Source organism: Mytilus galloprovincialis, chromosome 3 (genome assembly GCF_965363235.1).
Source record: "Mytilus galloprovincialis chromosome 3, xbMytGall1.hap1.1, whole genome shotgun sequence".
NCBI classification, from domain to species: Eukaryota; Metazoa; Mollusca; class Bivalvia; order Mytilida; family Mytilidae; genus Mytilus; species Mytilus galloprovincialis.
In genome coordinates this window covers 107,848,879-107,864,256 of record NC_134840.1, presented here as the reverse complement: position 1 = coordinate 107,864,256, position 15,378 = coordinate 107,848,879, and the positions used below count along the sequence as shown (strand labels likewise).

Sequence of the window (15,378 nt, the reverse complement as noted above, 5' to 3'; positions counted from 1 at the left end):
CTATGGATTACAGTGGCGGATCCAGCCATTTTAAAAAGGGGGGTTCCCAACCCAGAGTAAAGGGGGGTTCCAACTATATGCTCCCATTCAAATGCATTGATTGTCCAAAAAAAAGGGGGGTTCCAACCCCCAGAACCCCCCCCCCCCCCCCCCTGGATCCGCCACTGTATTAGATGTAAAAGAGCAAACACAACTGCAGCCCTGTCTAAAGGACATGAAAACCTTGAAAGGATCTAATATACAAAATATGAACATCCTTTTACTCATAATAAGTAAGAAATTAATTAGGTAACAAAAATCCTAGACGATTTTTAAATTGTCCTTGAACTCTAAAAATAAGGTCATGGTCAACAAACATATGACAGACAGAAACTTTGTAACACAAAGAAGGCACATATGTTATAACAAAATATAAAGCATCAAGGTCTAAAACCTTCAAAAATATGGAACTTAATACAAATAGTGACACTATCACTACCGGACTTAAAAAAGCATCCCTATTACTTGCATTCTACAACTTTTGTCGCAGGCGTCACAAAAAATATAATTTTATCAGCAAAATGTACTATAGCAGGGTGAAATCATAAAACTTGAATAACTTCATTGTTTATTAACAGTTAACATGAGAACAAAACACTATGAATTAATAATTATCTATGTGTAATACAATATATAATATTTATTGGAAATGAGATCTATGAGAATAGGTTCATCAATTTCTGTTTGTATATGTGAACATATACAGCATTAATTATTATCATCTTGGTAATATTTCTATTGATTCTCAAAAGGGCTTGTAGAGATAATTATTTTGCAAATGTCTAAATTCTTGGCCTACATAAATTCAATTTAAAATGTTTATAAAAATGCCTTTTTAGTACTTTTTTACATGTTTCATAACAATACCTTTACACAATAATAGAGCAGACAGGTTTGCAATGGCAATTATAAATAGAGAAGTTCAAAACATGCCAAGGATTGTAAATAGAAATTTTGATTAAAAATTAAAAATGTCATTGAAATGTCTGATAATACAAACATTTTCTCATGTATGAAAGAATCCTTACAAAAAAGATTTTAAAAAATTAAAAAGAGGCACACAGGTAAAGTATTGTCAAACAAAAAATCAATTCAACTTTAACTTTAAGAAATGGAACCTTAGTTTTGCAAAAAAATATAAAGGGTGTTTACAGGAAATTTACAAAAAATAATGTTTTTATAAATTTCTTATCACTACTGGCCTTCACAAGAAAGACATAAAAGAAATAAGAAGAAATGGTATAATTAGTAATGAGACAACCCTCTATCAGAGATTAAATGAGGTAGATGTTAGCAATTTAGTTGGTTTACAGTAATATTGTATAAAAGAATGTTATACCATGGAAGTATTATATTGACAATATAATACTTCCATGGTTATACTAAATGCAGTCTATGCTGAAACCACATTCAAGGTTAACCAAAGACCACATGGATTTTGCTTTTTTCCACTTGCCCGACATTGGTTGCCTACTCAACATTATAGGGGATCCAGGAAAAATTTGGTTGATTATATTGGGAATCACTGAAGCATGACTTGGATGTCCCCCCTTAGGTCAGTCAGTGCCCCCTTCCCCTTTTATCATGAGTTCTGGATTCACCGCTGCAATTGCTAGCCAAGGACCTGCTGCCAATTCCATCGTGTGGATGAACCTGGACAGGAAGTACTTAAACTGCTGATTTTATCATATTGTCCTACTCTCGTGTTTAACATCTTAGCAAGACATCATGAACTTGCTGAAAGATACTTTATTCTCACCTATATTTGTTTACTTTATACAAATGTGATTGTTTATTTTATTCTCACCTGTAACTGTTTACTTTTATCGTCATTTTGTTCGACGGCTTTGAACAGCTCCTCACATAAGATTGGTACAATGCCTTTATTTGATCCATATCCTATCATAGAATAACTCTTGCCTGATCCTGTCTGTCCGTAGGCAAACAAGGCAGCATTATAACCTTGCCAGGCATTGTCTAACACACCTTTACCAAGGTCATTATAAACTTGTCTCTGAAAACAAATAAAATGGTGTTATAGAGTAACTCTTGCCTGATCCTGTCTGTCCATAGGCAAAAAAGGCAGCATTATAACCTTGCCAGGCATTGTCTAACACACCTTTACCAAGGTCATAATATACTTGTCTCTGAAAACAAATAAAATGGTGTTATAGAGTAACTCTTGCTTGATCCTGTCTATCCATAGGCAAACAAGGCAGCATTATAACCTTGCCAGGCATTGTCTAACACACCTTTACCAAGGTCATTATATACTTGTCTCTGAAAACAAATAAAATGGTGTTACAGAGTAACTCTTGCCTGATCCTGTCTGTCCATAGGCAAACAAGGCAGCATTATAACCTTGCCAGGCATTGTCTAACACACCTTTACCAAGGTCATTATATACTTGTCTCTGAAAACAAATAAAATGGTGTTACAGAGTAACTCTTGCCTGATCCTGTCTGTCCATAGGCAAACAAGGCAGCATTATAACCTTGCCAGGCATTGTCTAACACATCTTTACCAAGGTCATTATATACTTGTCTCTGAAAACAAATAAAATGGTGTTATAGAGTAACTCTTGCCTGATCCTGTCTGTCCATAGGCAAACAAGGCAGCATTATAACCTTGCCAGGCATTGTCTAACACACCTTTACCAAGGTCATTATATACTTGTCTCTGTAAACAAATAAAATGTTGTTTAATTACTATCGTCGATTTTTTTTATGTTTGTTTTGTGTCTGTTAGTCTGTATTTGCTTAAAAACAGAATAGGTTTTTGTTTGTTTCTCAAATAAAGAATTATTATTAATTCAAATTAAATTTTCTTTATGTTTTGGTGTTTTGTCTTTGTTTTGCCAACATGTTTCTGGGTTTACAGAGTTACTCCCCACTGGCAACTACATAGTCCATACTCCCTTTCCCCTCTGTTTAAATACTGTGTGTGTGTCACTGCAGCACATAGATATTTTAAGACGTTTCTTCTTAAAAAGTTGGTAACATTCCTTCTACAGTAAAATGGGCATATAAAACAGTAAACCCTGCTGCATTTGTTTGCACCTGTTCTTAGTCAGGAACCTGATGTTTATTGGTTGTCATTGGTTGATGTGGTTCATAAGTGTTTTTAATATAGGTCAGACCATCGGTTTCCAGTTTTAATTGTTTTACACCAGTCATTTTGGGGCCCTTTAAAGCTTGCTGTTCTGTGTGAGCCAAGGCTCAGTGTTGAAGGACATACTTTGACCTATAATGGTTTGGATGGAGGATTGTCTCATTGGCACTCATACCAAATATTCTTATATCTATTTACCATCACTCAATCATAAATATATATAGTTTTGCCATATTTTCAAATTTTTGTTTTGATAAATAGCAAGCTGTTAACTTTAAATGCCCTATGTTTAATTTACCTGCTTAAATTTTAAATATATTTATCATGCATATATACTGAGACTAAAGAGATCTGCACTCCTGGGGAGGAAAACAAGAAGATTTCACCTTGGGATTTTAACATGCACTAGATCTATAACACATAGTAAAACTGAAGGGCTTATCAATGAAATCGATGAATTTTTACACTTTAAAGTTTGATCTAGTGTGTTAAAATCTCTATATCAAAATCATTAAACGAACAAACAAATGATCAGCACCGAAATTAAATTCTTATTAGATATAATGGTATGTCCTTGATATTTCAATCAAATTTACTAACAAATTACCACTAAAGAATTTACTATATTCACTGTTCTAAAATCACAATATGATCTCTTTATCTACTTCAAACGGTCAGAATTGGTTAAAATCGATATAATATAACAGGAGCAGTAATCTCTCTGTCATTAAATAAACACGAACAATCTGGGTTATTTTCATTGTCAATTGTTTCTATTTTTCTTTCATTCAAATGTTGGTGTTGGTATGCTTTAAATAAACTATTAAATAGCCAAATATTACTGTGCTTTGATCAAATTCTTTGACTTTATAATATAGACCTGGCGGTCATAAAACTTTCGAGTACGATTTTTGTACTCAGACTCAAGAATCAACCAATAAAAATGTTGGATTTCATGTTTCGAGCATGATTTTTGTGCTCCGAGCACTGAGCAAAGTTTTATGACTCCACCCCCAGGTGTTTCCTTATTTTTGTTCTTTTCCTGAAGAAATAAATATCCCCCAAATTGTTTGAAACAGCTGAGAAGAACAGACAAAACAAGTGAATAGATGCCCTCAGTATATAGTGCATACAGGGGTGAATACATGATTTTTGAAAGGGGGCATTATTCTAGAAAGGAGAATGCATTATAGTTAACAGTTTTTGGAGGATTGTTTGCTTCAAAATCATACCCATCTTGAGAAACATAAACAAGAATGCACACACTGAAATGTCTCGCCTTCTTTAATAATCATTGATATTATGTTGATAGTTCTTAATATAAATCTTTATTACAACTGTCACATAAACTAAACATTAACCAAGAAAAACTATACACTGACCAATGAACCATCAAAATGAGGTCAGATGAACGATGCCAGGCAGGTATGTACAGGTAACAATTCTTCCATACAACAAATACAGTTTACCTATTGTTTAAAGTTTAAGAAAAACAGACCAAAACCCAAAAACTTACACTGAGCAATGAACCGTGAAAATGAGGTCAAGGTTAAATAAAACCTGCGCGACTGGCATACAGATCATAAAATATTTCCATACACCAAATATAGTTGACCTATTGCATATAGTATTAGAAAAAAAGACCAAAACCCCAAAACTCAACTTTGACCACTGAACCATGATAATGAGGTCAAGGTCAGATGACACCTGCCAGCTAGACATGTACACCTTACAATCATTCCATACACCAAATAAAGTAGACCTATTGCATACAGTATAAGAAAAACAGACCAAAACACACAAAAACTTAACTATAACCACTGAACCATGAAAATGAGGTCAAGGTCAGATGACACCTGCCAGTTGGACATGTACATCTTACAATTGTTCCATACACCAAATATAGTAGACCTATTGCTTATAGTATCTGAGATATTGATCTGACCACCAAAACTTAACCCTGTTCACTGATCCATGAAATGAGGTTGAGGTCAAGTGAAAACTGTCTGACAGGCATGAGAACCTTGCAAGGTACGCACATACCAAATATAGTTATCCTATTCCTAATCATAAGAGAGAATTAACATTACAAAAAATCTTAACTTATTTTTCAAGTAATCATTGAACCATGAAAATGAGGTCAAGGACATTGGACATGTGACTGACAGAAACTTTGTAACATGAGGCATCCATATACAAAGTATGAAGCATCCATGTCTTCTACCTTCTAAAATATAAAGCTTTTAAAAAGTTACCTAACGCCGCCGCCAGATCACCTATCCCTATGTCCAGCTTTCTGCAAGACAAAAAACATTTCTTTTTGGAGGTGGGGGGGGGGGGAGGAGGAGTGTCCAAGTAGGGAGGGGGCTTTGCCCTCTATGCCTCCATGGTTTTACCACAGACACATTAGATCAGATCAATCAAACTTAAAGATTACTCTTACTAGCACAAGAGTGCACACACAGAAATGTCTCGCCTTCTTTACTAATCATTGATATTATGTTGATACTCCTAAATCTAAAGCTTTATTACGACTGTCACATAGACTTAACATGAACCATGAAAATGAGGTCAAGGTCAGTTGAACCATATGCCAGACAGACATGTACAGCTAACAATGCTTCCATACAACAAATATAGTTGACCTATTGCTTATAGTTTAAGAAAATAGACCAAATCACAAAAACTTAACACTGAGCAATGAACCTTGAAAACCAGGTCAAGGTCAAATAAAACCTGCACGACTGACATATAGATCATAAAATATTTCCATACACAAAATATAGTTGACCTATGACATATAGTATTAGATAAAAAGACCAAAACTTAACTTTGACCACTGAACCATGAAAATGAGGTCAAGGTCATATGACATCTGCCCGCTAGACATGTACACCTTACAATCATTCCATACAACAAATATAGTAAACCTATTACATAAAGTATGAGAAAAACAGACCAAAACACAAAAACTTAACTATAACCACTGAACCATGAAAATGAGATCAAGGTCAGATGACACCTACCCGCTAGAAATGTACACCTTACAATCATTCCATACAACAAATATAGTAAACCTATTGCATAAAGTATGAGAAAAACAGACCAAAACACAAAAACTTAACTATAACCACTGAACCATGAAAATGAGGTCAAGGTCAGATGACACCTGCCAGTTGGACATGTACACCTTACAGTCCTTCCATACACCGAATATACTAGACTTATTGCTTACAGTATCTGAGATATGAACTTGACCACCGAAACTTAACCTTGTTCACTGATCCATGAAATGAGGTTGAGGTCAAGTGAAAACTGTCTGACGGGCATGAGGACCTTGCAAAGTACGCACATACTAAATATAGTTATCCTATTACTTACAGTAAGAGAGAATTTAACATTGCAAAAAATCTGAACTTTTTTTTCAAGTGGTCACTGAACCATGAAAATGAGGTCAAGGACAATGGACATGTGACTGACGGAAACTTCGTAACATGAGGCATCTATATACAAAATATGAAGCATCCAGGTCTTCCACCTTCTAAAATATATAGCTTTTAAGAAGTGAGCTAACACCGCCGCCGCTGCCGCCGCCGCCGGATCACTATCCCTATGTCGAGCTTTCTGCAACAAAAGTTGCAGGCTCGACAATAAAGTGAACCGCTGTAAAAAATGGCATTGGATTGCTGATGGTTTATATACTACAAGTTGTAGACATGTATTTTGAGTTTGTCAGTCCTTGTGGATTATGAGTTTCCTGTATTGTTACATACAGCTAAATCGTTGCAGAATTTTGGTGGCCCTTGTCAATTCTAGCCTTTAAGTCTGACTTATAAACAACATCTCTGTCGTAGTCTATATAATTTATTTTTTATATTAATTCTTTCTCTATGTAATGAAACCAACCTGATCACTGTAGTTGGATCCTGCCTTTGCAATGTTAAGTCCAAGTTCATTCTCATCAAAATCAGTATGTGACCAGTAAGAATGGTCAAAAGAGAAGGCTTTGGTCTCGTTATTCTCTGGGTTTTTGATGGTCGTTGTTTGACCAGACATAGATATGATGCACTTTGACCCTGCATTTTTCTCTCTCTGAAAATGATGAAAAATAACTTTTAAATATTTCAAAGATTTACTTTAGTTTCTTTTTTATTTTAAAGTCATGTGCTATGTTTCACAACTTAGTTTTTAGATTTAAATTGTAAAGTCTGAAACATATATGCGTGTGCACTTTGACCACTCATTTTATGGTCAATTTATTTGACACTTTGTCATTTGTAATTTTCAAATTGTAATTTTTAAAACAAACTGTTTAACCATTATCTTAATTGAAGGACGATTTTCTGAAGGACAGTTTTCTGAGTTTGTTCAAACATAAATGAGTGTACAATTTGCAAAAGAATTTCAAAGTTTATTGAGCATACTATAAATCAAATTATGAAACAAATAAATTGGACATACTATAAATTGTATTGCGAAACAAATATATTGGACATACTATAAATTGTATTATGAAACGAATATGAAGTGAAATTTTTGTTTCATAAGTGAATATCACATTTGAAAGCATGTGGTTTTCCCGTACAAAAGGTTTCTAAGATTTATAGAATTACAAATAAACAAACAAATACAATGACAATTCTTTCATTGTCAATGTCTCTAATCTTCTTTGATATCAAAGGTATGCCAAACAGGGGAGGTAATTATACAACCCATTATAGTATTTGATGCTAAGTACCTTATAATAAATAAAATAACAATTTAAAGTACTAAGTACTCCACTATCACTTATTTTTATTATTTTACAACTCTACACCCGGGTACCATTGAGTTCAAAAGCACTACAGGACATTTTGACAATTGTAATTCAAAATAAAATTTTAAAACCTTGAAATATTTCAACTGGGGTAGCATTAGGCTTAAAAGTACTACCAGGAATTTTGACAATTGTAATTCAAAATTAAATTTAAAAATCTTGAAAAATTTCAACAGAACTAAATATATAAATAATAACCATAATATCTTTTCATTTCTTAAATATTTTTCTTGTTATTTAAACAACTTTTGCCCTTTATTATTAAAAAGCTGTACAAGAACACAAGGTGAAATGGAATGTTAAATTTGTATGCATGTAATTATGTAATTATTATAACAGCTTATTTTTATTGATATTATTATGTATAACAGAGATAATTTTTAAACTCTTTTTAACAGGATTATTTAGTATTTAACCGATTTAAATGAATCAAGTCTTAACACCTCTATGAGAGCCACTCAGCATGATGGAACTTATACCCAATAAGAGTACTCACTATGAGGCTAAATAAAAAAGTATGTGTTTACTGTACCCCTACCAACCCTACAGTTTTTTATTAAGCACTGTTAATGTTACAATGTTTACGATTCTACATTGGGTAGAGGTATAGGGGAGGGTTGAGATCTCATAAACATGTTAACCCCGCAGCAATTTTGCGCCTGTCCCAAGTCAGGGGACTCTGGCCTTTGTTAGTCTTGTATGGTTTTATAATTTTAGTTTCTTGTGTATAATTCAGAGTTTAGTATGATGTCCATTATCACTGTACTAGTAAACATATTTTTTAAGGGCCAGCTGAAGAGCGCGTCTTGGTGCGGGAGTTTCTCACTACATTGAAGACCCATTGGTGGCCTTCAGCTGTTGTCTGCTCTATGGTCAGGTTGTTGTTGCTTTGACACATTCCCCATTTCCTTTCTCAATTTTATTATCCCATACTGACTCAATGTAAAAAAAAATATTTAAAAATCCCTACCTACTTATGCTATTTTTTTCAGCATGTGACAATTTTTTTGTTTGGCCTCACTTTGACTATATCCTGTTTAGGCTGTTATTACCATTTTCCCTTTTTTTTTTTAATAAAATTGAATGTCATAAATTTTGATAATAAAAAAAGTTCTACATAACAATCTAGGTGGTCCTATAAGGACTCTTCAGAATCATATAAAATACAAACAAATACCACAAAACAGCACTTATTTACCTAAAAATGTAACTACAGGGTTCAAATCTAGAGGAATGGGCAGTTCTATGACGCTATCTATAAGTATTTTACAAAAATTAACATCATAAATTTAAAATTTACTATCAGTGCTATTGACATAAGATGATCTAGGAAGATTCAATAAAATAAATCACATCTGTAAAATTAATGGGATTACCATTTCCTTAATCACTATGCAATAATATTTTTTTTAAAATTCAACCTCAAACAAAGTTCTCCCCCCCCCCTCCCCCCCAAAAAAAAATGTGTTTCACCCTTTTTGCATTATATGTGCTATGAAATTTATGTAGTTGTCTGTCTTACAAGACCAACAAGAATGCACATATTGCCATGCTCAGCATATCCTCACTCTTATATCAAAATATAACAAATAATTAGATAGTTGATTGCTTAATATAATGTCCAGTGGCAAATATTTCATTTATGTTCAGAACAATATATTGGTTTCAAGAAAGGTCTATTTTATTTCTTGTTTCAACTTTGTCTGTCTGCATACCAAACATTTACATGTTTATCAAATTTCAAGGAGTATATCATTTTGCAGACAGATTCAGTGATATCTTCTGTTTCACGAAAAGAATTAGATAAAAGGCTTTTGATTTTTAAAGGAGATGATATTACACTTATAGTTAAGAGAGATGTCAAACAATCCTCATAAAGCTATCAAACAACTTAATCAAAAGGTATATCAACCAAAACACAAGAATTCTGAAAAATGTTTCTAAAAAGGAAATGGACATTTGATCTATTTTTCAATTCAATTATTATGTTAATAATTGTGATTTTAATTGGATAAGAAACCAAACTTAATTTTTTTCAATGTCAAAAAGTTATTCTTAAATTTCACAAGTTCTTGTGAAGGAACATTTGATCTAGTAAAAAAATACTCAAAAAGGACTTTTTTTCAAATATCTAACAAATACTTTGAAATACTTTTCACTCTTAAAACTTAATTGGCAATGAGTTATTTTTGTGCAATGTGTTTTATCTATTTTTTTCAGCAAGGTACATATAAGTCCTAATTCAGCTTTTCTTTCTTTCAAATTTTAATCTTCATTTTTTTTTAACAACCCTGCTTAATCCCCTTGTCTACATGTACCATGTTCAGATAATTCTCAACAATTCAACCAGAGACTATTCTAGACAGAAAAAAAGGCCACTATCTACTTGCATCTTGCATCTGAAGGAGATTCAGCTGAAGGAGATTCAGAGGCTGGGTGAGTTTTAATTCACACAAATCTTTGGATAAGCCATTGAATAACCCTAAAAAAAGCACAGGCACTTGTCTCAGAATTTTTCCCCGCTATATACCTTTAAAGTTATATTCAGGTTTGTAAGAACATTTTTTCTGAGACAAGTGCCTGTGTAAATAATTTTGTATTTAATTGTAGAAAAAAAAACGTTTGGATTTTTTTTCAAAGGACATTTGCACTTGATTTTTAAACATCATGAACATTAATGTATCAATAACATTAAACATATAATAATTGTTTTAAATATATTGATATCTGAATATGTATGTAATTTTTAATATTGGAATTTTAATTGGAAACCAAAGAATTAATAATCTATTTACCATACAATGTGAATATGGTAATTTACATTCATAATTTATCAAATGTTTCAGCGACCTTAAACCATGAAATTAAAAAAATATAAAATTATACGACCCTGGGAGATTGATCAATTCAAAAGTACACTCAAAATTCACAGGGCATCGATTACTTTTGTTTTGTTTCCACAATTATTACAAATCCTTAAATTCATATTTTGTATTAAAATAAACCTCATCCGCTATATACGGATTTCTATTTAAATTCAAATAAAAGACATGCTAATTTGTCATGGAGAACCTAATTTAATATCACTTTAAATCTTATAACCTGACATGCTGGTTTCAATACACACCATATTACCATAATAATATATCTAAATATTTCATGGCTTTTTTACATTCAAATTTTTTCAGTCGTTTAAAATCATGTTTCCTTACAAATTTTCTATCAAACTATGACGTTTTTAGAAAACCTTAGCAGGTTTCAAATTTTCTTTTTCGGCTTATTTGATTTCATTTACGATAAAATGGGGTTTTAATGAATGCATTTGAGGTCCTATGCACTGACTTTAAAAAAAAGTCTTTGATACACTGTCATGACTGTAGGTGTGCTGAATAAAACAGAATTAAGACCTGTGACATTCTTGAACTATATTTTTCCCCTTTATTATTCAGCGCACCATCAACAAACTGATGATAACGTGCAGGGCAATGATTTTAATAAACTGTGCGTGCTGTTTGCGTGGGATCTTATTTCTATTTTATATAGTTAAATATATTCAAAATAAAATAATTCCAACATAATTCCTTTCTTTGGTTTCACTATTTAACGTGTATACATGTATTTAAGTTAGTTGTTTAGATTTTGTTGCGAAACACAGTATGTGAAGCTCACGCTGTTGACATACAAAACAGCAACCCCAAAATACCTATGCTATTTTGGAGGTATTTTGGGGAGTTCTTATTTAAGATATGTTGCCTTACTTCCATTTTTATTTCTTTTTGAATATTTTATCCAACAGGGCATTATCATCATCAACCAAATAAACTCATCAAATGGAATGTGATTTTTTTGTAGTAAAATTTGTTGTTTTATGTATTAAATAAACATTCTAATTTTTAAATGTGTCCAATTAAAATAATAATTTAAGAGCTATAAATAGAAATGATGAAAATAATTTTTAATTTAAAAAGTTGTGATAGATTCAGAGGCGGATTTAGGGGGCAGGGGGCCCGGGCCCCCTTTTTGGGAAAAAAAAATTGGTTGCTTATATAGGGAATCACTGATGCGTGACTAGAATGAGCTCCCTCTTAGGACAGTCAGTGGGCCCTCACTTATGAAAATTTCTGGATCCGCCACTGAGAATTTAAAGTAACAAAAATTTTTCAACTTTTATTTTGCAAAAAGATGAGAAAAATCATAATTTTTTTCAGTTTCCTCAGTTGCAGTCTAATAAATTTGATTCCTTCATATAATTGTAACAAAATTTACAAAAAAGTATTCAGTAACTGTTATCTTTCATGTCTTTATTTACTGTTAATAAATTATATTGTGACACAAGAAAATCGATCTTAGAAAGATATGGCACCAAACAATTATGATATAATTATTATCATTAATAAAATGGTATTACATATACATATATTCTTCATTTCATCTTATCATTTTATTTCCTATTAGCACTGCTAAAAAGTAATATTGAGAGTAGAATGTGTATTGGAATCTTACCTGATTAAATGGTCTAACACGAACAGCAACCTTCACACTATCTCCAGGCATGCTTGTGTATTCTCTTTGAATGTTGCCAACCTTATGTCGTGTTTTCTATAAATTCCGTAATTTTATAAATCCAGATATTTGAACTGATTTCCGGTCACAATCATCTTAATTAAATTTATTTGACCGCGGTATTTTGAGTGCAAGTAAAACATTTCACGTGTTTACCTCTGTTGCGATGTTTCGTGATATCTGACAGGTACCCGGAAGTAATAACCAATCAGATTTCACAATACAAAAGATTCATAGGGAGGCGTGACTTGATGACAGCTGATCAAATGTCAATCTCAGGTGAGAAAGAATGTCGAAATTAAGTAACTGCGAAAAAGACAATACACAAATTAAGCAAGATAATAAAGTAAATAATAAAAGAGATTTTAGTGACGTATACAGTTACCGTTAATAGTCTTTTTAATCCATGACCAATATCTAGGACTAAATTGATATAATATTAGATGGTCTATTAAGATCAACATATATGTTTTGTTATAGTACTTTTGTTATGTTTTAGGGTTTTGTTCTTCGACTTGTGATTTTTTAATGCCCTTCTAATTAATATTTGAAATGTGTCTTATTTTTTTAATAAATTTATCCCTTTGCCAATTTCTCGGTTTGTTTTAAAAAAAAAAAAATAGAATCATATTTGCACGAGTTGGATTTTGTTTGCTGCCTTACGATGGGTGGCGGTAATTTCCAATTTGATTAAATCAAAAGTTTCAATCCACAAATTATATTCAAATCTTTGCGGTGCTAAATTGCAGGAGGTAAAACAAGTGATCGACTAAATTTTAATTTCACTTTTTTAATTGTTTTTTTTTAAATTATGTTCATTTAGTTTTTGAACAGAAAAACAGAAATTTGAACAAACGGTTTAGAAGGATAGGTTTGAAAATAACCATACATTCATTTTGAAACAAGAATGTGTCCCTTAAGGCAAAACAAAACAAAAAAGAAAAAGACTAAAATACAAACAACAGCATAGAAAAACTAAAGACCGAGCAACACGAATCCCACCATAAACCGTGCGTGATCTCATGTGCTACGGAACGGTAACCAGATCCGGCTACCGGCATGAGAAACCAGTCGTGTTGCTCATGCAAGGATATTGTATCCTTTATTTAATGAATGGCTGTTATTTTTTTTTAATTTATTGAACCATAAAATTGATTTTTGACTCTTCACATTGAATAATCCGCGAAGCGGATTATGTTAAATGTGAAGAGTCAAAAATTAATTTTATGGTTCAATAAATTCAAAATAAATTATTGCCATTCATTATAAATAAATTTCTATCAAAAATTAGGCTCAAAGATATATATTAATACGAATAACAACGTACACAGATGTTTGCGTATGAATACACAACGTTAGAGTGGGCGTGTCTTCATAAAAATTGATAACATTGAAAATAAAGCTAATTCTTTTAACCAATCAGAAGACAGTAAATACACCAAATTTATTTATTTCAATTTCTTTGTAAAAATAGAATCTTGATAAAGTAAAACTGGTCACATAGGATTTCAAATCGTCCTTTTGTCACTCACTAAAGTATGAAAATTATATTAGACCATTGAAATCAATTACAAGTGAACAAAAGTACTTTTTTCATGGTTAGTCTTACAGACAAGCAAACTACGCGTAAATCACGCCAACCAGCTTAGGGTGAAGAAATATGGTTATTCATTGGACTGACTAATCCAGTCCGACAGAAAAAAAAATTTGCCAAGCAACAGAGATTAACTGTCGTTCCAATCTCTTTAATCCATTAACAATTACTTTAAAATGTTGAGGGAATCGCAAAAACTTAAATCAGAATGAGAACGGTAGTGTCAGCAGAGCATTACTCACTATGCAAATTCATTCTCTTTCAAGATTTCACAATATACACGTAAACACAGTAAATTTACAGATATACGACAATTTTGGCATCTTATACGACCTTATTATTCTATTAATACACGGGTGTCATTCGGTTTAACGAGAGAAATGATCGTGAAAGAATATCTAACGTCGGTCAAGTATTGAGAGACGATCGTGAAAGTTCTGGTAACGGATCGTGAAAGACATTTAATCGAGAAGACATATGAAAGGTCAATACATATTCTAATTTAATTAATTACACAGACAAATTTACGACAAAATAAAACTGTCTGTCAAAATGGTTCAACATTATGATCAGTATGTGAGAATATCCAGTTTTAAAAGTGCACAACAAAAGGCAGATTGCTTCTCGACATTTCAATGACATAAAAAATGTAAACAACATGATTTTTTTCTCAAATTCGACTAGAAAAACTACTTTAATACGAATAAGGGGATTCTTTTTGAATTAATCAAATGGTTTTCATAGTTATTTTGTATAAACATAATCTGAAACTTGGTAAATAAAAAACTATTTACACAAAAATTGATTTTTCGGATCGTGAAAGAATCACGTAGTTGCATTTTTGAAGATCGTGAAAAGGATCGTGAAAGATCTGATGCTACGAAGACGTTCGAATTATTCTTCAGTTATTGGTATTGAGAAAAGCTATTTAATTTAGGTCAACATCCTCAATAGCTTTAAGCTTTTCAAAGTACTAATATTTTCAGAAAATGAAATGTAGAATAGTTGGATGATTGTAGGATGAAGCTTTTTATTGTCATGTGAAATACTCACTTATCACGAGTTATAGGATACCCACATTTTGTATATTGGATCCTATAAACTACATGTCCGTCAGACAGGATTCACCTGACCCCGAATTTGCCTTATTTCATGGATGAAGATTCATTTTTGTTGTCAAGTCCGTATCGCGGATTTGTTAAGCTTTAGGATAACTGTCTGTTGTTATGATTGTGAGGTGTACATTTTCGACTTC

The 15,378-nt window shown here is 32.2% G+C and overlaps 1 protein-coding gene across 5 annotated transcripts in view; it reads right to left on the bottom strand.

Moving 5' to 3' along the window:
- LOC143069738 (kinesin-like protein KIF28) overlaps positions 1-12,729 on the bottom strand; it is a 58,718-nt gene extending 45,989 nt beyond the window's left edge. For 3 of the 5 annotated variants that reach the window (XM_076244509.1, XM_076244506.1, XM_076244508.1), the window contains exons 1-3: positions 12,470-12,729; positions 7,057-7,242; positions 1,847-2,053 (exon numbers count right to left, since the gene is read on the bottom strand). In XM_076244509.1, the coding sequence (XP_076100624.1) occupies positions 1,847-2,053; positions 7,057-7,242; positions 12,470-12,520 (444 nt within the window). In that variant the 5' untranslated portion in view covers positions 12,521-12,729. The remainder of the gene's footprint in view (positions 1-1,846; positions 2,054-7,056; positions 7,243-12,469) is intronic. The other 2 variants (XM_076244510.1, XM_076244511.1) reach the window with 2 other exon arrangements.
- Between the last annotated feature and the right edge of the window lie 2,649 nt (positions 12,730-15,378).